The 25,009-nt window shown below is 36.1% G+C and overlaps 2 protein-coding genes and 1 long non-coding RNA gene across 6 annotated transcripts in view; 2 read left to right on the forward strand and 1 right to left on the reverse strand.

Moving 5' to 3' along the window:
- On the forward strand, window positions 1–4,066 carry rpz3 (rapunzel 3). Its single transcript, XM_051864776.1, has 2 exons — window positions 1–136; window positions 2,598–4,066. The coding sequence occupies exon 2, from the start codon at window positions 2,600–2,602 to the stop codon at window positions 3,785–3,787; it is 1,188 nt and encodes a 395-aa protein (XP_051720736.1). The 5' UTR covers window positions 1–136; window positions 2,598–2,599; the 3' UTR covers window positions 3,788–4,066.
- LOC127496886 (uncharacterized) overlaps window positions 3,606–25,009 on the reverse strand; it is a 23,122-nt gene continuing 1,718 nt past the window's right edge. The window contains exons 2-3 of the long non-coding RNA XR_007925386.1: window positions 6,521–6,636; window positions 3,606–3,735 (exon numbers count right to left, since the gene is read on the reverse strand). This is a non-coding gene — a long non-coding RNA (uncharacterized LOC127496886). The remainder of the gene's footprint in view (window positions 3,736–6,520; window positions 6,637–25,009) is intronic.
- rpz5 (rapunzel 5) overlaps window positions 20,710–25,009 on the forward strand; it is an 11,468-nt gene continuing 7,168 nt past the window's right edge. Inside the window, exons 1-3 of one of the 4 annotated variants that reach the window (XM_051864778.1) lie at window positions 20,940–20,998; window positions 21,594–21,629; window positions 22,617–24,331. In XM_051864778.1, the coding sequence (XP_051720738.1) occupies window positions 22,661–23,842 (1,182 nt within the window). In that variant the 5' untranslated portion in view covers window positions 20,940–20,998; window positions 21,594–21,629; window positions 22,617–22,660 and the 3' untranslated portion in view covers window positions 23,843–24,331. Of the gene's footprint in view, window positions 20,999–21,593; window positions 21,630–22,616; window positions 25,001–25,009 lie in introns of those variants that run through there. The other 3 variants (XM_051864777.1, XM_051864780.1, XM_051864779.1) reach the window with 3 other exon arrangements.

Genomic DNA, 25,009 nt, shown 5'->3' on the forward strand with positions numbered 1-25,009 from the left:
CACACACGCACACGCACGCACATCTTTTCCACAGTGAGCATATGATCACGACATTTTGCTTTGAAATCGAACCTGAAACTGTGGGAATAATTTGGAAACTTGGAGGTCTTTCCAGCAGCTCTTCATCCTGAGAGGCGTGAGAAACCTGTTTTAAAAATATTTTTTGCTGTAGGGATGATGATGATGATGATGTTATCTCAAGGATGCGCATAATTAGGACACATCCATATGAGGTAGACTGCATTAGAGCTTTAGGGAGATTAGCAAGGTGTGTCTGGAACTCTGGATTCACAAATGTAACCTAAATGATTCTAAAAATTCATCTATCATTTTTCAACAGTTATTTATCTCTCTGATGCATGGTTGATCTGTAAAAGCCACTTTAACTATACAGGGGTGATGTTAGATTCAAACCATGAACCTTTTCTCATAATTCTATATGACTGTCCTCGGTATATGTCATTGTGTTTTTAATTTATAACATCAATTTAAAATAGCTGACAACATTGGTGATGCACATTTAAAATACTTTACCTTCTATTGTGGACAGATGTGTAATGCACCATTTAACAAAGAAAAAAAAATAATAATAATACAGTAAAGGGTCCATTTGGCCTTTTTAAATGTCTTATGATCCCACAGTCTAATCATTTAACTTGTAGAAGAAAGCTGAACAAAACAGTAATTTATCTTGGCACTTGACAATGCGCTTTTTACTGTGCAGAACAAAATGGCTATCCACCTCAAACTAAAACCTTTGTAAACATAAGCCAACATAAATCAAATGTAGACCTGATTTAGTGCATTATGAAATCAAAAAGAACTAAATTTACATGCATAATACAGATCAGTTATGTTGTACTAAGGTATGTTGTATAAGAAACTAAATTACTGTTGCTTTTTCATAAAATATATTTAAAACATAATGAAATATAAATGAACTCTTTCCCCGCTAGCATTATTTTAAAAAGTTGCCAGCCAGCACCAGCATTTTTGATAATTTTCCCAAAACTTTCATGGCCCCCAGAATATTTTGTTGTATGAATAACTGAACATACAACAATCAAAAGAAAGAACAGAGCCACTGCTTAAATATACATATTTGTTTATATTACATATTTTAATATATTCTTGCTCCATGCATTCTTTTTTTATCAATACTCAAATGTGGGCAAATTTCATTAAAATTAGGGTAGGCGATTTTTTTTTTCATAAACACTTTTTATTATACTGGTTGAAACTCTCTCACATCCTGATGGCAATCAATAATAGAAGTGGCCTAAATATGAAAAATATACATATATCTTTTGTGGAAGTCTCAGGACCAAAAAATGTTCGTCCAATCATTGCATTTGGTCCGTATGTAATGATATAGGATGTCCTACCTGCCTGTCAACATATTTCCATACTTCCGCACACCTGCTCGTGCAGACATCACACATCATCAGTGCGTTCCTTAAGGCTAAGCGGAGTTGTAGACAGACGTTAGTCACCAAGTGCCACAACAAACAGCAGCCGCTTTTTACAGTTCCTCCTGAACCAAAACAATGAGCATATGCTGCATTCACGCCATGTTGTAGCCGTAATTATGAGATTGCAACCCGTGACATTCTACTCAAGCTGTTCATGTCCATAGACAATGCTATCAACGCTGAAATGAATCTGCAGCAGTCAGGTGGTACAAGTAAGAGCTCTGTAAGTTGTTTATGTTCATTTTTATTGTAATGTTATGTGCTTTGAGGCATGAGGTAATTTAAAGCGGCTTCTTGTGACGCTTTGCAGACTCTGCTCTGGCTGTGTGCATTCATGTGTTTTGGAGGAGGCGTGGCTTTGGAGACGCTCTGAAGGGAGGGTGGGATCTAATGCTTTCAAAGCTAGCCTGCTATTGCTAGCCTCTCCAAAATTGCCTACCCTACCTTTAAAGCAACATTTTAAACAGAAAGCTGAAAAAATCGTCAGGATCAGATTCAGAAAGTTGATTAAAGCATAGGTCAAGTAGATCGCGTCTATCAACACCCCCAAAGCTTCACAGTAAGTTACCTCTTCCTGGGTCAAGATTCCATTCTGTAACATTAGGCAGTTTTGATTTAGATGCTGTTTAATGTTTGATGTTCGCATTAGCTTACATGATTGCAAGCAATGCTTCTATCACTTGTTTCTGCTTCTTCTTTACCTGTGTTTTGAGCCGGTGATTCTGTACTATTTCAGAAGATGCATAATAGTGCCCCATACTGTATAACTGTAAAAAACATGGATTGCCGGAAAATTCCATCAATGGCAGGGAAAGAGTTAATTATGCAAATCCCTTACGAAAATTAACCATAATTTTACTACAAATAAAACAAAACAGTTATTGTAGTTAAACCATGGCAACCACAAATTAACCATGGTATTTATAGTAAAACTGTGGTTATACAAATGGTAATCAATCCTAAAAACCCCTCCAAAAAAACATAGCTACTACACCTTTACTATAATAAAACCATGGTTAATTTTTGTAAGGAATAGCAGTTGTGCAAATTGCTTAAATAATTTACAAATGTATCTTAATGTTACTGTGGTGTTTCTTTGTGTGTGTTGTTGTTTTGCTTTTATAGAAATGTCCAGTCCACTAGAGAGGGTTGTAGCCCAGAAGAAGGAGGCCATTGAAGCAGTAATGGAGATGTTTGAGAGAGGAGCCGAGGTGCTGGCCAGCGCTGTTGGAGAGATGTCGCCGCTTTTCGAGGCTGCAGCTCCAGTACTCAAGCTCGTCCTCAACAATGTGGAAAGCAAGGAGGTCATATATGTCAAAGATCAATTTCTAGTTGTGAGAAGCAAATTGGATGTCCTCTCATCTCAGCTACAAGACATTGACTCCGAGATTAGGAGGAGACGTTTGGATACCCAGTTCTTCTCAGTGGAGGAAAATTTGCGGAACCAGTTTAGAAAATACATTGACATTCTGGAGGCCAAACCTGAGTATAAGGAGGTCAAAAAACGCTTGTTCTTGGAGCATTTTTTTATAACAGGTGGAGAGAAAAACCTCTGCGTGCTTTATGATGCTGTGTTGGGAAACAGCACATTTGGGGAGCCAATCCTGGATGTTGTGGAACAATACGAGGCCAGAAACAGACGGGTCCTGGAAGACTTCTGCGTCAGACTGAAGGAGCTGCTCTGTCTGGGAATAATCGCTCTGCTGGGATATTGTTTCCTCACTCTGGGAGAAGAAGCTGAGCAGGCGAAGATTCAAGAGTGGAGCACGAAGATCCAAGAAATTGAGATGAAAATGAAGGAAACGATAGAGAAATGTGTGCAGTCATTTCCAGAGCAAGCTGAACTGGACATCAAGAGGCTTGTGAAGGAGAGAGAAGATGGGAACCTCCAGGAAATGGCCAAGGAACTGCTGGACTTCCTGGTGAAGAAATACGACTGGGTGAGCTGGTCCATCAGAGTCGTTAGTAACTTGGGCAAAATTAGAAACTTGAGAGCTGGACAAAACTTTCAGTGTGTGGCCGGACAGAGTTATTTTGAAGTGTCTCAAGGAAATGACATAAACCTGGTGGTCTCGTTCTGCAGCGCCCCTCAGCCTGTGCCCAATGAGAGCATAAAACAGATGATGGAAGGTCCTGCGAGGAAGGGAGATGCCAAAGCTGTCGTAGAGCTTCTGGAGCAGCAGTTAGCAGGGTTTCTGGTTCATGCCATCAGTCGTCACAAGGAGAGCTTTGCTGTGTCCAGTTTTCCTGAAGAATGTCACTACTGGGACAAACACAAGAACGTAAATGTCTGTGTACATGCAGAGAAGATTTAGACATAAACATATATATATATACACATTTTAAATGCAAGATATACTTCAACTGTATTCCTGATCTACTGTATCTGATAAACTGCCATATTTTCAAACAAAATAGGCTGGCTATGTGAGCTTTATACTTGGCATGTTTGCACATCATAATGTCATAATATAACTAAATGTCTATCTAAAAAAAAAACCCTTTAAATGCAATAGGCAGAGAACATGTTAAATGTTGTGATGTTATGTAAACCAATGCTTTGTAGTAATAAAAACTGAAGCAATGAGACTGGACGGTATACTGGCAAAGAAAAGTGCTTCCCTATTTAGCCTGCATGAGAATAACCAGAACTGACAGTATCTGTTCCTCATCAGCCATAAAACAGCCCACGGCAACACATCTCAGGAAACTAATGCATATGTCTGCACAGCAGAGAGCTCATCATGTTTTCAGACTAAAATACACCCTTTAAAAATTCACGTCAGTTCAAAGTTGAATTTATAAATTTCTAAGAAACATTTACTGGTTTAGCTTTTTTCAAGATTATACACACAAAAATAAAAATATTTAGGCCTAAAAGTAAGATTTATGTTTTTGAATTGCATATAAAATTTCCATCCATTTGTAATACACCGCTACAAACAACATAAACGTGATGCATATTTGTCAGTCATATATGAAACGGGTATGATTTCTGTACTCATAAAATAATTTGCATCTATTTGATTTTATTTATATAATTATATTTTCAAAATGTATTTATTCAGATTGCTTAGAATCAGCATAAATCTGTTCATTGTGAAAATTAAATGTATTCAGTTAAAAAGTATGAACATGGTTAATATATGATCAGCTGTGGAAAAAGTAATATTTAATTAGTTAAAATGTATGAAATTGTAACAAATTAGATTTACTGATGATAAATATATAAATCTGGTTATTGTGCATTTAAAACACATTCAGTTTATACTTGTAGGGATGTAACGATACCTCATGTCATGATTGATACATATCACAATACTGAACTCACGATACGATATTATTGCGATACATATGGTCAAGACATATGGTAAAAGGTTAACAAAAAATGAACTGTTGATTAAAATGCTAAATTTGGTATTATATTGGGGGTGGAAATGAATAGGCTTGGACTTGGTGCTGGTAACTCAATGCACAAGACAATGTTGTACCAGAATAAAATATTCATGATTCTGAAGCTGAAAATGTGTCACTGACGAACATATTGGAGATATAATTAATTTTAAAGTTTTATTAAGTGTTAACAATGAGATTATGTGGTTTTTATAATCAATTAACAGCTTTTGTCATTTTTTACAAGATGGACAAAATTAGTCACCAAAAAAGTCTAACCAAAATTTCGGTTTTACTGAATGACACTTTTGGTTAGACCGAATGACGATATTTTCAAACAATGCTAATAGGCTGATATCTAGCTAGCTAGCAAAAGGACAATCAAACATTTTATATTTAGTACAAGTTTTTAAAATATTACAAAGTTTTCCATGTTTTACAACGGTTGTACCGAATGACATCAATGAAATTCATAACAAAGCAACGACTTCTACATATAATTTTAATATCATTTTGCACTATGTTGATATATGATGATATAAAATCATGCCATAATAAAAAATATATACATTTATTACATTTTAAGATATTTTAATCACAAATGAAATTTCTGTATTGGCCTTAAACCGAATGATCTTTTGACACTTCAGAATCTTTAAATTACCTTTATATGTAGCAAAATATAATTAAAACATTTTGGATTTGATAAAAGAGATCTAGTTGTACTACCTTACATACTTTGGATGTTAATATTGTTTTTTAATATTATTAAGGCCTTTGGACAAAAAAAAAAAGACCCGTCACATCATTGACCCAAATACAGAAAAATACAAATATGCTTGAACTCTGTCAATGACTAAATATATTTAAAATAATGTAGGCCTTTTTTTTTTTTTTTTACTGTTAACGCAAGACATTTGGCATTATCAGGACCCACAAATATTCCCCCATTGCATTATTATACATTATATTCAACATTATATATAGTAGTAAACTTGAATTTTTTTCCTCACACAGTAATTTTCATTTTGTGTTAACTATACACAATACACATTGTCACTATCCACAATAACGATATTGTTGCAGTTTTGTATTGTGATATATTGTGACATGATATATTGTTACACTTCTAGTTTATACTATTACAGACATCTTACCTGTTTCTTGTATGAGATGCATCATGTTAAGTTTAGTTTGTTTGCGTGTAATCCAAATGAATGGGAATTTTTGATATGCAAATCTTAAATTTAGGCCTACATATTTTTGTGAGTGATAGCCAATAATAAATCTAATTTCACTTTCCGGTTTTGTACGGCCTGTTTTACATTAACATGACTTATAGGTGATTGTTGACATTCATTGCTATTAACTCTCTGAAGTGGACACATATAGCACTCAAAGCCACGTCTAATTAAATTACTGCTTTTGTACATAAGTCAGCAGATTCTGGCCATGGGCTGCAGACATAGAGGGTGAGTAACCTTTCGCTGTTAATATAAGGACGACGAGCTCCAGAGTGCTGTGATCAGCTCTCCAGATCCACTCATTAAGATCACTGAAGTGCGGAGTGAGGGAACAATCCATCATTTTACACTCAGGAGGGCCTTATAGGGATAGTTCACCCAAAAATGAAAATTTGCTGTTAATTTACTCACCTTCAGGCCGGCCATCCAAGATGTAAGTCTTTTTTTCTTCAGTAGAAATGTAAAGAAGATTTTTAGCTGAAACTGTCCTTGGTGATTCATATAATGCAAGTCAAGGGCTATCGTCACTATGAGAGTGAAAAAAAAAACATATACAGGCAAAACAAAATTAATACCTGTGGCTCCTGATGATACATTGAGGCCTTATTAAGCGAAACGATCGGTCTGTGCAAGAAACTGAACATTATTTACAACATTACTTGATGTAATCCACAACCAATACATAAGTAGGAGAGACCGGTTGTAGCTTAGGGACAGTTCTAACAGCACCAATTCCACCAATCAGGGATAAGCTAGGAGTCCTATTATCATTTCAGTTTCACTTCCTCAGATCCTATATGAATGGTTGTCACGGCTGGAAATATATAGGCACATGCCGATTTTTATAAAGAAATAACTGATGTTGAGGTAAGAATGTAATTTTTTTTTTTTTACCTAAACTATATTTTGTTTAGTTGTTTTTTGTTTTTTTGTTTTTCAGACAAAATGTGATGCATTTTTAACCTGCTGCTAACCTTTTAATCTTTAAAAAGTGTTACCATCCACTTGCATACAACCAAGAACAGTTTCTTCTGAATAATTTTTGTTGGCAGCCATTAGTGTGAAAGATAATCGGTAATTTTTTATTAATTTATACTTAGGGAAACGCGCACACACCACTTAGTTTTTCTGTAGAACCAGAACCTATATTTTTTAAACCCATTTATGGAAGACAGGTCATATACACATGAGCAGTATGAGGGCACACCCATTACAAACGTTAACAATTTTACAGAATGCCTAGACAGTGGAAAAGAAAGATTTGTGAGGGGGAAAAAGAGGTGCCAATGTTTTTAAAAAAGGAACTGAGGTTTCAAAGAAGGACAGGCCAGTCAGATCAGTTGTGAAGAAAATGTTGAAAGCCACTGGTGAGGATTTGCAGACAAAGGAAACTTTTGTATTGTCTATATGGGGTTCCAGGGTTGGGAAATATTGCTCAAATTGTTACAATTTACCCCAGCATCTGTTACAGCTCCGGTATTTGAGTAGATTGTAACAAAGTCACACCATGTATTTGACATCAACTCATACTGGCTGTGATATTCATGCAGAGGTTTGAATTGGTGCCTTTTGTAGTAAACAAATGTAGGCACTTTGTATAAAATTTTGAGCTCAAAAATTCAGTGAGTTACAGATGCTGAAGCTAAAAGTGGTGGAGCTTTTGGGAATTAAACTTTGTGAATTTAGATGAATATCACCACTTTTCAACCTTGGAGCTCATGGTATGTGTCTTAAAGGATTAGTTCACTTTTTTTTTAGGATTAGTTTACTTTAAAATGAATATTACCACAAGCTTTACTCACCCTCAAGCCATCCTAGGTGTATATGACTTTATTCTTTCTGATGAACACAATCGGAGATATATTAATAAATATCCTGACGCATCCATGCTTTATAATGGCAGTGAGCAATACCAACGAGTATGAGATGAAGAAAGTGCCTCCATCCACATCCATCAAAGCGATGCATTTTTGTATAAAAATATAAATAGCTAACAAGTTATGAAGTAAAATATCTAGCTTCCACCAGACCACCTTATGTATTCAACTTAGGAAGGAAACCCAACATCTCTCACAGTTCAAAAAGTTTACGCTACATCCTACGCCTTCCCTATTCAACTTACGGAAAAAGTTTAACTGACGCGACGCAAGTTCAGTTTTTTTCCGTATAGTTTATGTGCAAAAAGAATATTTATGTTGTTATTGGTGCTAAAATTAGACGCTGCACCTTTTGGTAGCTTTGAATTTAATTGTGTATTATTATTCTAAACTTATATGGATCTCCAGAAACATTTGCATTTTCTAAACCAGCTCATTCTCCTCCTTCAGAGTCTGAATGGAAACAAATATCTCAGCCAATAGAAACTCCTGTATTCATTAGCGGTTGAGGCTTCTGCCCTGGTTGGAGTTATTATTGATCCATGTGGCGACCATCTCTGATAAAGCTTTGTAGTGGCTTACACCTGTCTGTTACTAAACCAAAACAAGCATATTTTATCTCAGTATGACAAGCTTGAATTTTGTTGGAATGCAATACCTTTTACTCTAAATAACAAAAAGAAACATGGTTTGTTGTCATACACATTCTGCTGGCAGATGGCGCTAAAAACACACTGGAACTAATGGATGACGTTCAATATAACCAAACACAAGACTACAAGGTCAAATAAATGAGTGAACCACCAAAACAAATATTGCTGTTTAGTTCTTAAAACATTTAAAATACATACTTTAACAGATGCTTTACTACCAACTACAACTACGACTTTGTTGTTATAGCTATAATGAAAATAAAGGCCCAACCTACTCTAAGAAAGTCAATATCAATATTTTATAAACCAATAAGTGATTTTATGAAACCTAGCATCATAGTACTGCCAGGGATGGTGAATCAATCCCATGATACCTCACTCTGGCAGCATCTGCCAATCACGGCCTGAGCTAATGACATTACCTATTCACCCGAGTGGACCATCGACCGGCCTCCTGCCTTTAAGTGGCCTGATCTGATAAAAAGCATTAAAACATTTGTACTGTGACACACACCAGCTCACCCTCAGCCCCTGCACTGGATTTATCCATCTGATGCATCTGGTTGTGCCTATAAAACCTCTGAATATGTAGTTTTCCTCACAGAATGGTAATGGTAACTAATGAATTACATGCATTCCTCTCCTAAGAACCTGCATATAAATGCTGAATAATTTCAAGTTCAGTGTTGTACAGCACATCATTTGCTGCTTGTCTGCCTCTGAGGACACGTCAGCACTCTGGAATCTCTCTCTGTCTCGCTGTTTTCTCTCTCATGGTGAGATAAGCTCAACTCCTCCGCTCTGTTGACTCTAAACAGTGTGAGTGTCTCCTCAGCACTGCGGTATATCAGACTGTCAGTATACTGGCCTCTCTTCCCACAACACTCCGTCAGCTCCGACAGGAAGCGACTGCTTCCCTTCCAGTCACTTTCATGCCAGTAATAAAAAAAGAAGAAAAAAAAGCAAGGTGTGAAAAAAGTGTGATAATGTTTGGTTGAATTGCGGTGCAGATATAGAGCATTTTTGACTGATTTTGTTTTACTGATATTCACACTTATCAGTTATTGGTACTTTAAAATCAGGTCTACAGATTGATGCCATCTAGTGGGTCTCTAATGAAGAGCAGCACCCAACAATGGCATTGCACGACTAGGAATCAATGGAGTTCAAAGGTCAATTAACCCATGTGCATAATAAGTACTCATTATTTGCATATTTCAATTGACTTTTTTACATACACTACCATTCAAAAGTTTGGGGTCGGTAAGATCAAAAGAGGCTACATTTATTTGATCACAAAATAGTAAAGAAAAAAAAGTAATATTGTGAAATATTATTACAATTTAAAACAACTATATTCTATTTGAATACATTTTAAAATGTCATTTATTCCTGTGATGCAAAGCTGAATTTTCAGCATCATTACTCCAGTCTTCAGTGTCACATGATCCTTCAGAAATCATTCTAATATGCATCTAATAAACATTTCTGATTATTATCAATGTTGAAAACAGCTCAATCAGGACCACTTAAGTCAAAAATTACCACAGACAAACTTTTTAGTCATTTTTTTATTGGCATATTTTGCTGAAGTTACATTTGGCGGAATGACTCTGTTCTAAATTCCCCGTCCTTTTCATGAGCTCCATGAAAGCTAAGACCGGGAACAGCAGCAGCTTCTGGGGACAACCTCTCTTTTTTTTAACTGGGAGAGCAGCATAAAATCCTCCTATTGAGAACAGAGCATGCATCAATGACAACAGAATGACACTGATTAAGTTAAACACAAGTTTAAGGAGGAGCTGGGGAGGAGGTGGGTTGCAAGCAGCGTGCAGTGGAAGCAGCCAAGCAAGCAGACAGACAGAAGCTACATTTAAAGGGTTAGTTCACCCAAAAATGAAAATTCTGTCATTTATTACTCACCCTCATGCCGTTCCACACCCGTAAGACCTTCATTCATCTTCGGAACGCAAATTGAGATATTTTTGTTGAAATCCAATGGCTCCGTGAGGCCTACATAGGGAGCAATGACATTTCCTCTCTCAAGATCCCTAAAGGTACTAAAAACATATTTAAATCAGTTCATTTGAGTACAGTGGTTCAATATTAATATTATAAAGCGACGAGAATATTTTTGGTGCGCCAAAAAAAACAAAATAACGACTTATATAGTGATGGCTGATTTCAAAACACTGCTTCAGGAAGCTTTGGAGCATAATAAATCAGCGTGTCGAATCAGCAGTTCGGAGCGCCAAAGTCACGTGATTTCAGCAGTTTGGCGGTTTGACATGATTCGATACGCTGATTCATTATGCTCCGAAGCTTACTGAAGCAATGTTTTGAAATTGGCCATCACTAAATAAGTCGTTTTTTGTTTTTTTGGCACACCAAAAATATTCTCGTCGCTTTATAATATTAATATTGAACCACTGTACTCACATGAACTGATTTAAATATGTTTTTAGTACCTTTATGGATCTTGAGAGAGGAAATGTCATTGCTGGCTATGTAGGCCTCATGGAGCCATCGGATTTCAACAAAAATATCTCAATTTGTGTTCCGAAGATTATCGAAGGTCTTACGGGTGTGGAACGGCATGAGGGTGAGTAATAAATTACATTATTTTCATTTTTGGGTGAACTAACCCTTTAAGTAATGCGCCTTATTTGAGAGTTGCCAATTAAGTCCATAGAAATCGGATCAGCTGATATGGGTGAGGTTGGAATTTGCGAATCAGCTGATAGCGGAGCTTGACTACGAGGCCTGCCTGAACTAACGCAGAATGCTTGATTTGTGCTGCTTTATATTTTTTGTAAAAACTATGATTTTTTTCAGGATACTTTGATGACTAGAAAGTTGAAAAGAACAGCATTTATTTTAAATAGAAATCTTTTGTAACATTTTAAATGTCTTTACTGTCACTTTTGATCAATTTAATGTGTCCTTGCTGAATAAAAGTGTTAATATCTTTTTTTAAAAAAAGTTATACTAACCCCAAACTTTTAAAGGGTGTGTATAACAACTAGTCATGCTTAAATAAGTTTGTTTTTACTGTTTTCAAAAGTTGATTCAGCATACTGGTTATCTGACACTTCAAAAAGCAGAACATTTGGCAATCTTTGCTGCAGTTTTCTTAAAAAAAATGCACTGAAAAAAAAAATAGGAAAAACAATTACTTGTCATGTCAAACTACCACAAGCAAACATATGTGCAAGTTGAAAGTGACGACCCTTTTGACTAAAGTACACAGTGAAAACTTACAGGAACTGGCTAAACAAACAGGGTCATATGGGAGGAGAGGACAGTGTGGATTCCAGCGAACTTTATCTCTGGACTGGGAATGGTTTATTAAAGTCTTATTTTATTTGTTGAGTTGTTACCCTGCAATTCATCCTGGACATCTTGCAGATACTCTTAATTTTTTTTATTGAAGGTGTAATATTATGGATTAATGATTTAAATACCAAAGTAATGTTTTAACCAGTATCAGGGAAGGGGGACTTTAGGCCTCATGGTTACATTTTAATTTATATTATATTCACATGAACAAACCATTATAGGCCTATAAATGGGGCTTGGATTAAGGCAGAATTAGGCTTTAGTTCAATTAGGACATTTAAAGGATTAGTTCACCCAAAAATGAAATTTCTGTCATTAAGTACTCACCCTCATGTCATCCCAAACCCGCAAGAACTTCATTTGTCTTCGTAACACAAATTAGTATATTTTTGATGAAATCCAAGGATTTCTGATCCACACATAGGCAGTAACAACATTGCACCTTTGAATGAACTCCACTGTTGTTTTCGTTATGTCAATGATTTACCAAATAGTTGTAAGGAATCTATATGTCAGTTATATGCAGATGATACAGTCATTTATATATCAGCACAGACTCCACGCTTAGCAGCAGATATATTCACAAATGAAATGACTGTCTTGTCACAGTGTCTGCAAAATAACGGTTTGACCCTGAATTGTTCAAAAACTGTCTCAATGTGTTTTTCAATTAAGAGGAAGGAAATGAATGATTTTATAATTAAGATCAATCAAAAGGCAATAGAGACAGTTAACAATTTGAAATATTTAGGTGTTATTTTAGATTCTCAATTGAAATTTGATGTGCATGTAAAGAGACTGTGTAGAACAATCAGAACAAACCTGAATTGTTTTTATATGATTAGACCATATATATCTCTAAAAGCAGCTACGTTATACATGCATGCGATGGTCTTCTCGCATTTATCTTATTGTGTGACTGTTTGGAGTTTGGAGAACTGACTATCAAACCTGTTAGATCTCTATATAAACAAACGCTAAACATTTTGGACAAGAAACCAAATAGATGGCATCATTGTAATATTTTACAAAAATATAGTTTGCTTAGTTTTGAAAATTTTATAAATTTGTCTCTTATTAAAATGTTTTTTAAATGTGTAAATAATCTTGCTCCAGATATTATATGCCAATTAATATCAAAACAGAGTAGTAAGGGGATCACTACAAGATCCCACACAATCCACATTTTCAGTTCAAGGTACACTGCTCTTAGGAACAGCCTGTCAGCTGAACTGAAAATGAGTTGAACATTTTTCAAAGAAATTTAAAAAAGTGGTTCAAACAAAAGCAGGTTTGTGAACACTGATGGTCATTCACAGTCTCAGCTTTTTTATTATTGTTATATTTTTTTTTACTTTTGCTTAGTTTTTTGTGATTATTGTTTAACTGTTGTTTAAAAAGCCTAACCAGGGACTGGGGCTGCAAAGTAGCCTTTGGCTAGAAGCCTGTATGTGGAGCATCGGCTGCTTGAAATTGTAGCAATGTTATACTGCATTGTCCCTGTTAAATAAACTGATAAAAAACAAAAACAAAGCTGCTCTTTATAGCTTTTTTTCCTGACAAAACCACAAGAGCCATCTGCAAGCACACAGCCTTCCTCCAGTGGGTCTTCCATCTGTCTGTCACAGTCTAAATGTTCATGCTGAAATCATTCTAATATGCTGATTTGCTGCTCAAGAAACATTTCTTATTATTATCCAAAACAGTTCATATTTTCAAGCTTCATATTTTTTGTGAAAACTTTTTTTTTTCTCTCTCTCTTCAGGATTCTCTGATGAATAGAAAGTTGAAAAGAACAGCAATTATTTTAAATGGAAATCTTTTGTGACATTATAAATGTCTTTACTTACACTTTTGATCAATTTAAAGGGACAATATGTAGGATTTTTGGATTAAAATATCTAAAAAGCACTAGAACAGTGTTATATATTTTGTTGACTTGTGTATGTACATTATCCCAAATGTTTCCATGGATGTGTCTCAATTAATATGATATTCTAAAATCGATCTAGCTTACTGCAGTGTGCAACAAGTGTCTCACAGCGTTCGCTCGGAAGCAACACACTCAAATGTCTCTAATATGATAAACAGCACTGTGTTACCTCATACGCTTTACCGGAAGAAGTGGAAGCGGTGACTGCGGCATAATAAAATTTCCTCTGCTGTCGAGCTGTGTCGCGATCGTCTCTCATTAGCAATCGCTCCAGCGGCCTCGTTTCAGCTCCCACAGCACTCGCCCTGCTCTGCTTCATACTTCAGTAACGTTAATAATCTCATCCATGAACATGATTTCTGCCCGAGTCCCATCCCGATTCCTTTCCACCGGCTGTGAGTTGAAGATGACATCTCCCAAGATTCAGTGCTCAAAGTCGGCGTCATCAAGCTACACCATTGTTTTGAACAGGTGACCTCTAGCGGCGAAAATTCTACATACTGTGCCTTTAATGTGTCCTTGCTGAATAAAAGTATTAATTTCTTTAAAAAAAAAAAAAAAAAGTTATACAACCCCGAAGCTTTAAATGATGTGTATAATAACTAGTCAAGTTAAATTATTTAGTTTTTACTTTTTCCGAAAGTAAAAATATGTTAGTTGATTCTGCATACTGGTTAAAAAAAAAAAAAAGCAGAACATTTGGCAATCCCTAAAAAAACTGCACTGAAATAATAGGAAAAACAATTACATGTCATGAGTGATTAAGCTGGGTTTGCAATCTGCTCTCTTTTTTGGGCTCTCTGCATGTGATTATTTATTTTGGAATACGAGTTTAATCATCTGAATGTGAAGGGTCAAGAGCCTGAGAAAGAAAATGAAGGAAATAAACATCAGTGCGAATTGAATCTGGAACACAGGAAGTAGTTGCTTGGAAAAATAAAACTGCTAAATAAAATGCTAAATAAAAACTTTATGCAGTGACGACATTGCAAGGTTTTATGCAATAAATAAATACTTAAGTTAAAGTATGTAAAGACATATTCATCCACAAAGATGGCTAGCATACTACATTTGTAAATGTTGTGTTGACCTTGCTTTTGGTAAACATGTGAACAGACAGTTGAATGTTTTCCCATGGATTTCACAACTATTTTCACCCCTGCATTTCACAATACATACAGATGTCTCATACAAAATATTACTAAAAAGTACGGTGCACTTTTATAATATCTGTCTTTCAAACTACCACAAGCAAACATATGTGCAATTTGAAACTGATGACCCTTTTGGCTAAAGTATACAGTGAAAACTTGTCTGACAGGAACTGGCTAATATGGGTCATATGGGAGGAGAGGACAATGTAGATTCCAGCGAACTTTATCTCTGGACTGGGAAAGGTTTATTAAAGACTAATTTTATCTGTTGAGTTATTACCCTGCAATTCATCCTGGACATCTTGCAGATGCTCTTCATTTTTTTATTGAAGGTATAATGTTATGGATTAATGATTTATATATTAAAGTAATATTTTAACCATTATTTGGGAAGGGGGATTTTATTCTTGATGGTTAAATATTAAGTAATATTATATTCACATGAACATATTTAACCATTATAGGCCTATAAACAGGGCTTAGATTAAGCCAGGATTAGGCCTTAGTTCAATTACAACATTTAAGTAGGTTTTATAAACATGCCTTAGGAAAAAAAAAAAAAAAAAAAATTACTGGTGTGCATATTGAGACAAAACAATGGCACTAACATATTTTACGATAAGTCAGTGCAAGTTGCTTTCAGTTAAAACATGCATTTTAGTCTGGGACTAGCTTAAGCCTGGTCTGTGAAACAGGGGGATAAAGTAATATTTTAACAAATGAACAAAGCTGCTCTTTATAGCTTCTTTCCCGACAAAACCACAAGAGCCATCTGCGAGCACATAGCCTTCCTCTAGTCTTCCATCTGTCTGTGACAGTCTAAACGTTCATGCTGATATGCTTTATCTCTGAGTTCTTGGTGAAGCATCCCATGAACACCAAAGTGACCCTGTACTGTGATAAAACCCAAACAAAATAAATGACAATAAATGTCCTTCAGGCAATAACATTGGATTCACATAACGATTTCTGTGCCATTCCATTTTAAATTCACAACCATGTCACATCTATGAATTATCCGTGTTGCTGAGCATGAGGACAACCAAAACCAGATGAGAAACTAAGGTTACACGACAAATGATCATAAATTAACTCCAGTGGCCTTCACAGGACAAAACAGCCACACATTAATGAAGAACTGCAAAGCGGTGACCTTCTCCTTTCATCACCGTCTGGGCTGTAATCACATTTCCCATTTGCATAAGGTGGAGGTTTTTAAAGGGCAAAGAGACAGACGCTTAAGGAAACCTGCCTGGAATCAATAGACACACGTGAAGTGTGTCGTGAAGAAACTGCTAAACAAACTCACCATCAAGTGTGATGGTCAAGATGGGAACTAAAAAAATGTCTGATTTAGCACACCCTGCTTTACTTTACAAAATAAATAATAATAATAATAATAATAATAATAATAATAGAAATGTTGTTTTAGAAATTAATATTAATATTGCTATTTACCTGTTTCAATGTTGTTATTTGCTTGTTTTTAAGTTAAGGCCATATATGCTTGAATGCTTGAACGAATATAAAATTAAGTAACTGCAACACTTCCTTTGTTTATTATAAGAATAGATGACTAAACAACAGTTGTGAAAGTTAGGTTTTTGAGTTTGATGTTTATAACCAACCACGAAGGTTAACAATAAGGTTGAAGAGAGCATGTTGCAACCTCAAGCGGAGGTGAGCCAGACGAAGACTTAGGTGAAAAAGAGGAAGAGTGCTAGAAAAAGACGACAGTGTAGACGACAGAGGAAGGACGTCCGTCTTAGTAAGAGATACAGAGACTGATAGGCCTACAACAGGAAGATTGGATCATAGGCATTGATCAATTGATGAGAAATATGAAGTTGGAATTCCTCCTCAGATGCTGCCTGCATTAAGCATAGAGGGATAGCTGATACCCTAACGAGGGGCGCTTAACAGCATCTCCAATATTGCTGGATAAAGCTAGGTTATAGAGCTTTTTAGCTTAAGCTGATTTAAGTTTTATTTTTCATTAACTGCTTTGTATTGTAACCATTGCCTTATTGCAGTGGTTCCCAAACTTTTTAAGAGTGGAGTACCCCCTGAAGCATTTAACACCCTTCTGCGTACCCCCTCTTTTCCACTTATACTGCAGACACACCAGGGGTCAGAGGTCAATCTTCCACCGGAACTTGACTTGCGTACGGCCGTTATATACTGAAAGCCAGTGATTATATTTTATAAAGTTATAAATATGGATTTTTTTTTTTTTTTTTTTTTTTACAAAAACCCATTGCTTCACTTCAGAAGGCCTTTATTAACCCACTGGAGTTGTATGGATTACTTTTATAATGGATGGAGGCACTTTTTTGGGCTTCAAATCTAGGGTACCATTCACTCCCATTATAAAGCTTTGAAGCGCCAGGATATTTTTTTTATATTATAACTCCGTTTGTGTTTGGCTGAAAAAAGATAGTCATATACAGATGGGTTGAGGGTGAGTAAATTATGGGATAATTTTCATTTTTGTGTGAACTATCCCTTTAAAGGCCTGAAAGATTGCTGAGAAAGCTTTTAATTTAGGCCTGTTTAATATTATTTTACTCCAATCATTCATCCATCAATCATTGTTACGATTGCCTTCCGTGAGACTTTACATATAACTACAAACTGAGCCTCGATAAAGAACAACCAAGGTAGTCTTCTACGTCATTCCTGAAGGACTTCAACCTGCGGGCGCGTGAGTATATTATGGTTTAGACTAGATTTGAAACACACACACACACACAGTCAAACCAAAAATTATTCAGACATTTTTTATATATTTCTACTAGTGGGTGCGGGACACTATAGTTCATTTATGTAAGTGAGGATAGCAAAATAAACTGTGACATATTATACCCAAACATTCTTCATACAGTGGACTACCAGTAAAATTGATAAAAATTTAGAACCAAAAATTATTCAGACACTTTGACCTGACCATGTTTTGCTTAAGTGTTATCTGACATAATTAGGATTATTTTTTCTCTGATTTTAACTCTGAGATCTTGTCATATTTTATTACCATTTTTTTTTAAACTATAGTGAATAAACTGTATTAATGAATGAAATGTTCAAGGTGTCTGAATAAATTTTGGTTTGACTATAATATATATATATATATATATATTTTTTTTTATACTCTATATATAATATTGAATTCTCCTAATAGTATGTAAAATATATATATAAAGCTTCAAAAATAATTTGACCTGTGGATTGTGTAGAATGGTTTTGAAATAAAAGATGCATAATGCATATCCAGATATCTTTTAAAGAAAAACTATTTTATGTGGAATAAAGTGGCATTATATGATTTTTTACTGTAGTTACTGTCATTTCCTCTGAAGTTTGTCCAGACCAGAGGAAACAGAGATATTCAGGTCTGTCATTAAAGCAGTGTTCAACCTTTGCCTTGAGCGAAATGACATGTTTTTCCATGGTTCACTGAAACCTATCTGTCTATGTCCTGTGACCGGAAACAGCTGTTCCCTGACACTGCTTAAGAATTAAACCCAAAAGATTTGGGTAGCAAAATAATAATGACAATAACACAACACAGCAATACGCAGCAGTTTATTTGCATTGGATAGTTCCTCATTCACAGATACAGTAGATCTTGTTTGCCTCACATGACAGAAGTTGATCGTACATTTATAATGAAGCATGCTCCAACGAAATATTTCGCCCGAACACACTTGAATTTGATAGCCAACACAAACCACATGATTATGTCATTCTTGGAAGACCCACCTGAATCATCATTTAGTTTCAGTTAAGAGGACAAACCTGTCTGAATAATTTCAACTTAACAGTTAGTCAACATGACCTGAAGCTAATTCCCACAAAAAATAGTTCCCACAATTTACTCTTAAACCTTCCCAATAGGCATGCTAATACTTGTTTACTTGCAGTAAAAACAGTTCATTGTCTACTAGTACAGATTCATAAAACTGACATAAAAAGGCTAGACAGATTTTGCTTCACAAAAACAAAGAATCTACATGAACCAAAGTGACATCTTGTGGCTACATACATAAGCACTTTACTACTCAGTAAACATCACAGATTAACATGAGAAGCACTGCCTAGATTTTACTAATACATGCAAGTGGTTTTGTATTTAAGATAAGGGTAAGATTAAAAAATTGTCAGTGGCACAAAAAAGGGAATGCCGTTTGCTGAGGCAAGCAGCTCACATCTGTTTTTCAAAACCCCTAACCGTAAGCAATAAACTTGTGTTGGGTGTAAATCACACCTCAAATTTTGCATTTAATTCAACTCTCAAATATTATTGATGATAATTTCATCATGACGACATTGCAGTGAACTATACTGCCATTTCTTGCTCACCTTGCATAACTGTCAAACATTATGATGACAGATTTGTTGTTGTTGTTCAAATGAAATTAAAAGCTTAATCCATTTATTAACTTTAAATCATGACTCATGCTAAATTTGAAAAAAAAAAAGGGAAGGGAAGGGAAGGGATTTCAAATACAGCAAATGGCTACTTGGAAGTCACACCTTAGCAAACTACAAGACATGGAAGTTGTCTTTATTTCAGAATATCTTTGCCTAATAGGCTGTGGACGATTTATGCATTTTAGACAGTTTTCCTAACCCTAACACTTTTACATTTAAAGGTGACAATTGCTTAGAGAAGCCTATCTTTTCTCAACAACCTCTATAAAATCTGAGGCATCATTCAACTCCGTATCACAAACAATAATGAAAGTGAAGTTTAATTCTTAGGGAGCCAACCACACATTAGTAATTTGTTTGTACTTCTAATAGACTTTTTGGAAAGCATGGATCCTAAATCTGACACAACATACTCCTGGGCCCTGCTGCCGTTTATCGTGCATGTGCATCAGCGATCACACCCACTGCCGTGCTACTGCTAGGGCACGTCATCGTTTAAGCACAACTGATTTGCATAGTGCGAGATCTAACAGTGACATGAAGATTTGAAATGCTAATGCCAGACCCTCTGTAATCCACAACAGCCCCTTACTGTTCTTCCACAGACGAGTCATTGCATGCCAGCGTGTCCCAGCGACCGCTGCAGCACAAAGGCACTGGGTTTGTCCGCCTGCCATGCTGAAAACAGTAGAGTCTTTCTTTGCCATGTAAAGCAGTGAGACGGAAATGACCTAGAAGCATCGTGCCCCCAAGGGCTGTTTTCACACTGATTTCAGATTGGCAAGTGTTGTTCCCCAAAGTCTCCTAAAAGTCTACTACAACTTATTTATTTGCATTTTTAATTACATTTTTTTTATATATATAATAATTTAGCCTTCTGATGCATGGTATCCATTACTGTTTGGGCCATTTGGAGTGTGAAATTATATGCAAATTACTATAGGTGTTTATCATAATTCTACAGTACATCACTGCTATCTTTGTGTCATTTTTATTTATGACAGCACAAATATAGCAACAACATCGTCTCGTTAGGTTTTTGGTTTTAGGTTGTTTCCTTGAACTCTTAGTTCTTGTTTTCCTACGTCCATGGAATGTCCCCATAAAACGTGGAAACCCAATGTCTGTGTGTGTGTGTGTGTGTGTGTATATACTGGCCACTGTGAGTGCCTGTACCCATGACAACCCATGTAGGAAGGCAGAGCATGCAGCATGTTTTATACGGGAAAGACTCTACTAAACATTTCTGGCACTATACCACTACATGCTGGTTTTTCTCAAAGAAGGAATGTTTAGAGGATGTAATCTGTCTGTGTGCCTGTCCCTCATCTCTTCAGTGGGCTCAGAGGAATGCATGCAGGGGATGGAGTTAATCTGAAGGGGGAGTGCCGCAGGGGAGAGTCTATATATACATGTGGACCCTGGGAGGCTGCTGCTTTTAGGCACAGTTGGACTCTGTTGGAACACTAGAGAACACCTCTGTACATTTCACCAGACTAACGGTGAGTCTCATTTTTTTTTTTGCTCTTTGTCTATTTCCATTTATTATCCTTCCCTTTCTCTTTTTTCATCTTTTGTCATTTTATTTGCACAACTTCAAAAACTTCATAGAGCCAAGGATAAAAAGGCAGAAAGATATTAATAAAATACAAAAAATAAATATAGCTGGCCAGTGACCTATCCTTTTTTTTTTATTATTATTAACATCTGTCATTAACAGTTGAAGAAGACACTAATGACTATTGACTATTGCCAGTCAATATTGACTTAAGCTCCACATCCTGCCATATTATGGCCATTTAACACTGGATGTTGTGCTTAAGTCAATATACTGACTGCCACGAAGCTCTAAACAACAATTGAATAGAAATAAGGGACGTGGCTTTGAACTTGAACAGTTCCTCTTTTTCAGAATCATTTGGTTAGTTCCTTTCCTTTTTTTTCAGAGTAGAACTATCAAAAAAGGGTCTTGTTGTACAAATTGCTAGACTGAACTTATTTTCCTACATTTCATTTTCTTATGAAGTCATTTTCTTTCTCAAATCGGACACATCCTGGAGTTTTAATTTTAAAGCCATCTTAATTATTCTTACAAAGGAGGACTTGAAACAATCAGGATCATTGTATTGTTCAGTAAGTATTGTTTTGCTCCTAATTCCATTGAGATCAGAATGCTCTTTTAAAAGATGAATTGTTGAGTCATAAATTCCAAATACGAGTTCTACATGCTTAGTATTCATAATAATAGCTACTGAATTGTTCACATAATTCACTAAATCATTATGTGAGACATCATTGCACAAGAGCAAAGTGAAGTCTTTGATCTTTGAAATATCAAATGTCAGGTTTAGTCTTGTATATTTATTTGTGCTTATTTATATGTGAAAATCTGAGTCATTTTGTTGTCTGCTGTAGAACAGGGTTTCACCGCAGGACAAGTGTATTGGTTTCAGATTTTCTCAGATCTGGGTGTGCCTTTTTTTCTGTATATTGAGTCTTGGGAAATTAGATACGAGTGTGAGATCATCTCCCTTGTGTAATCCAAGTGCCCAGAAATGTTCCAAATGCTCAACATTTAAAGCCATCAAATATATTCTCCCAGCAACTCCTCCAGAAAACATCTGCTTTGCTATACATCTGGGGTTTAAATGCTGAATTATACGCCAAAGAAGAGGAGAACAGCTCTACTATTCACAATGACTGTGTGCTCATAATAATATTATTAATAAAGAGTGCTTTGAAGCACAAAAAAACTTTTAGTGTATTTGCTTTTAATTCTTATAGCAGACACCTGATCTCACTGATCTGCCTTTATTGTTGTATAATTTGCCGAGACTTAGCAGGCGGGGTGTAAGGTGGAACAGGACATGCCCGAACAAGACTAGAATTTTTCTTTTTCTTTTTTTTAAATGGCTTGAGCCAATGGAAAACATGTATAAATGTACAAACACTCTGGTATTTCTGCCCCTGTGGTCTGGCTATCCAATTCATCTCAGCTTACTGTTAAGGTCCCATCCTGAGCAAACAAATATGACCCCTAGAAATGGCTGCATTGATTTCAGTATTGATTTTTATGTTGTGGCTTCCACTTTATGATATATATGCCTTGATCTGTTACAGACAAGGGTAAGAAGGATAAGACGGCCTCTCTGCTTTGAACCAGAATGAATCGAGTGGAAGAATGGGTTTTGGAGAACAAGGACAAGATCGAGAAAGGAGTGGAAATCATGGGGCAAGGCTGCGAGGTTTTAGCAGCCACTGTGGGACAGTTCCACCCCATACTGGAGGCCGTGTTTTTGGCCTCAGCCGAGATCCTCGGCAACCCAGATGGAAAAGAAGCCAAGTTCCTCGCTGAGCAGTTTGAAAAGATCAACCAGAAACTCGAAGGTATTCAAGATGAAATCGACCAAATCGCTTTGGAGATGCAGCGGACAACCATGAACAAGCAGAACTTTGACCGTGAGGCGAAGATAATCAGTCAGTATGAGAAGTTTCAAGACTTTGTCAATGCTAAGCCCAAGTTCAAGGAGAAGAAGAAGGAGAAGTTTATAAGCCAGTATGAGAACACTGGTGGCGATCTGAACATTGATGCCTTGTACAATGCTGTAACTGGAGAGAATTTCGCCGGAGATGCCATATTGGACACGGTTGTGACCACAGAGCAAAGGAGCAGAAAGCCAGTGGAGGAGTTCTGCGCCAGACTAAAGAAGATATTTGTCATGGGAATTATAGCAGTCATGGGTCACGCCGCCTTAAAAGAGGGAGCGGTAGGCGAGGCCATGGTGAAGAAATGGCAGGATCGCATGGAAGACGTAGAGACACGCATGAAAGCGGCGGTGGATGACTGCATTGAGAATTTCCCCTTGCAGGCCAAGACAGATGTGGAGCATCAACTTCTGGAGCAACAAGCCAGCGTTGACCCAGAGTTCGCAGGACTGATACTGGATATGCTTGAGAAGAAATATTACTGGGTTTCTTGGTCAGTTCGGGTGTTCAACCACAGTGGCATATTCTTCTGGAATTGGCTTGCTGGCAAAAAGTACCATGGGAGCGGTGGAGGTGGCAACTTTTTTGATCTTCTGACCCCAAACAGCATCAGAATCGTGGTATCTTTCAGTGCAGACCCAAAACCCATCAACAAGAGCCAGCTGCTAGATCAGATAGAGGCACAGAAGCTGAAGGGAAACATGCAGTCTGTGGCTCAGACGCTGTGGAAGTCTCTTCCCAACACTGTGGTCCATGCCATTAGCTGCTATAAGAAAGTAGAAGAGAAAAACAACTTCCAGCCAGAATGTTTCTACTTTGGGAGGCACAAAAGGGCATTCCTGTGCATTCATTCAGAATAGATGTGTGAAACGGCAAATCAGTCTCATCTATATTTCTGGTTTTAAAAATCAAATCAAATAGTCCAGCATTAGATAAAGCAAACTGATGACTGAATTGTTATTGTGCAGATAAAACGAGAAAGTATATTATTGCTGGTTCTTTATTTTATTTTCGCATGTCAAGGCATAAAAGGAATATAAATATATGTCTGAGACCAAACGTAAATGCGTTTCAGATAGAAATGATATTGTTTTGTTGTTAAGAATACGTGGCAGTTAAGTGGCGAAAACTTCAACGATTGACAGATTGTGAGGTTTTGTCGTGGTGTTTACAATCAAAAACCATTTTATTTAAACTTTAGATTGTAGGTTTTTTACTGGAAAAATGTTGTCCAAATGAAAAATAATGAACATTCAAGTAATCTATATATTCTCTGTAACCCAAGAATCATGTCCATTTCATGTATATGATGGTATGTAATCACAAATAAAACAACTATGATCTAGAAATTTGTTTCAAAGTATCAACAGCCATCCAAATGAGTTTAAGTTATGGACCTTATTCTCGATAGACATTATAGTTTATTTTATTAAATTTAGTGTCAAAGTCATAGTCTTGTTTTCATTCGCAAAAAAATAGAAATGTCTAACTGAATAAGGTTCAGATTTTACATGTAATGTATAGGAGACTTTTACAAAAGACTGAATATAGATATTTTAAATAATTTTCCTTTTAAAAAAAAAAACTTACTATGGTAACCATATATCAATAATTAAAGGACAAAACTTCTTTAACAATAAAACTATGGAATTTTTTTGTGGAAAACTATGGTTACTGTGGTAAATACTAAGGAATAAAGAACAATACTTCAGTACAATAGTAACAAAAATTGTACTATGGTATTTTGGTGTAAACCATGGTACATTTTGTAAGGGTTAAAGAACAATACTTATATTTCTCTTACACCAAAAACAACAAAACATACACTGGAATTTTGGTGGAAACTGGTACAATGGTCAATTTTGTAAGGGATAATACTTGAAATTCCTTCAGTGTGCAGTTGAAGGGTGTGCCACAAGCTTTAGAGAAGAACCAGCACATGATCAGACGTCGAGCGAGACAGATCAGCGTGAACTTTTGCTTTATTTTATTCTTTACCATTTGTGATCGATTAGAAGGTGAGTTTG

This window comes from Ctenopharyngodon idella, chromosome 16 (assembly GCF_019924925.1).
Source record: "Ctenopharyngodon idella isolate HZGC_01 chromosome 16, HZGC01, whole genome shotgun sequence".
NCBI lineage: Eukaryota > Metazoa > Chordata > Actinopteri > Cypriniformes > Xenocyprididae > Ctenopharyngodon > Ctenopharyngodon idella.

Excerpts from the sequence above, each read along its gene's own strand:
- rpz3 (XM_051864776.1), top strand. The coding sequence starts at position 2,600 with ATGTCCAGTCCACTAGAGAGGGTTGTAGCCCAGAAGAAGGAGGCCATT.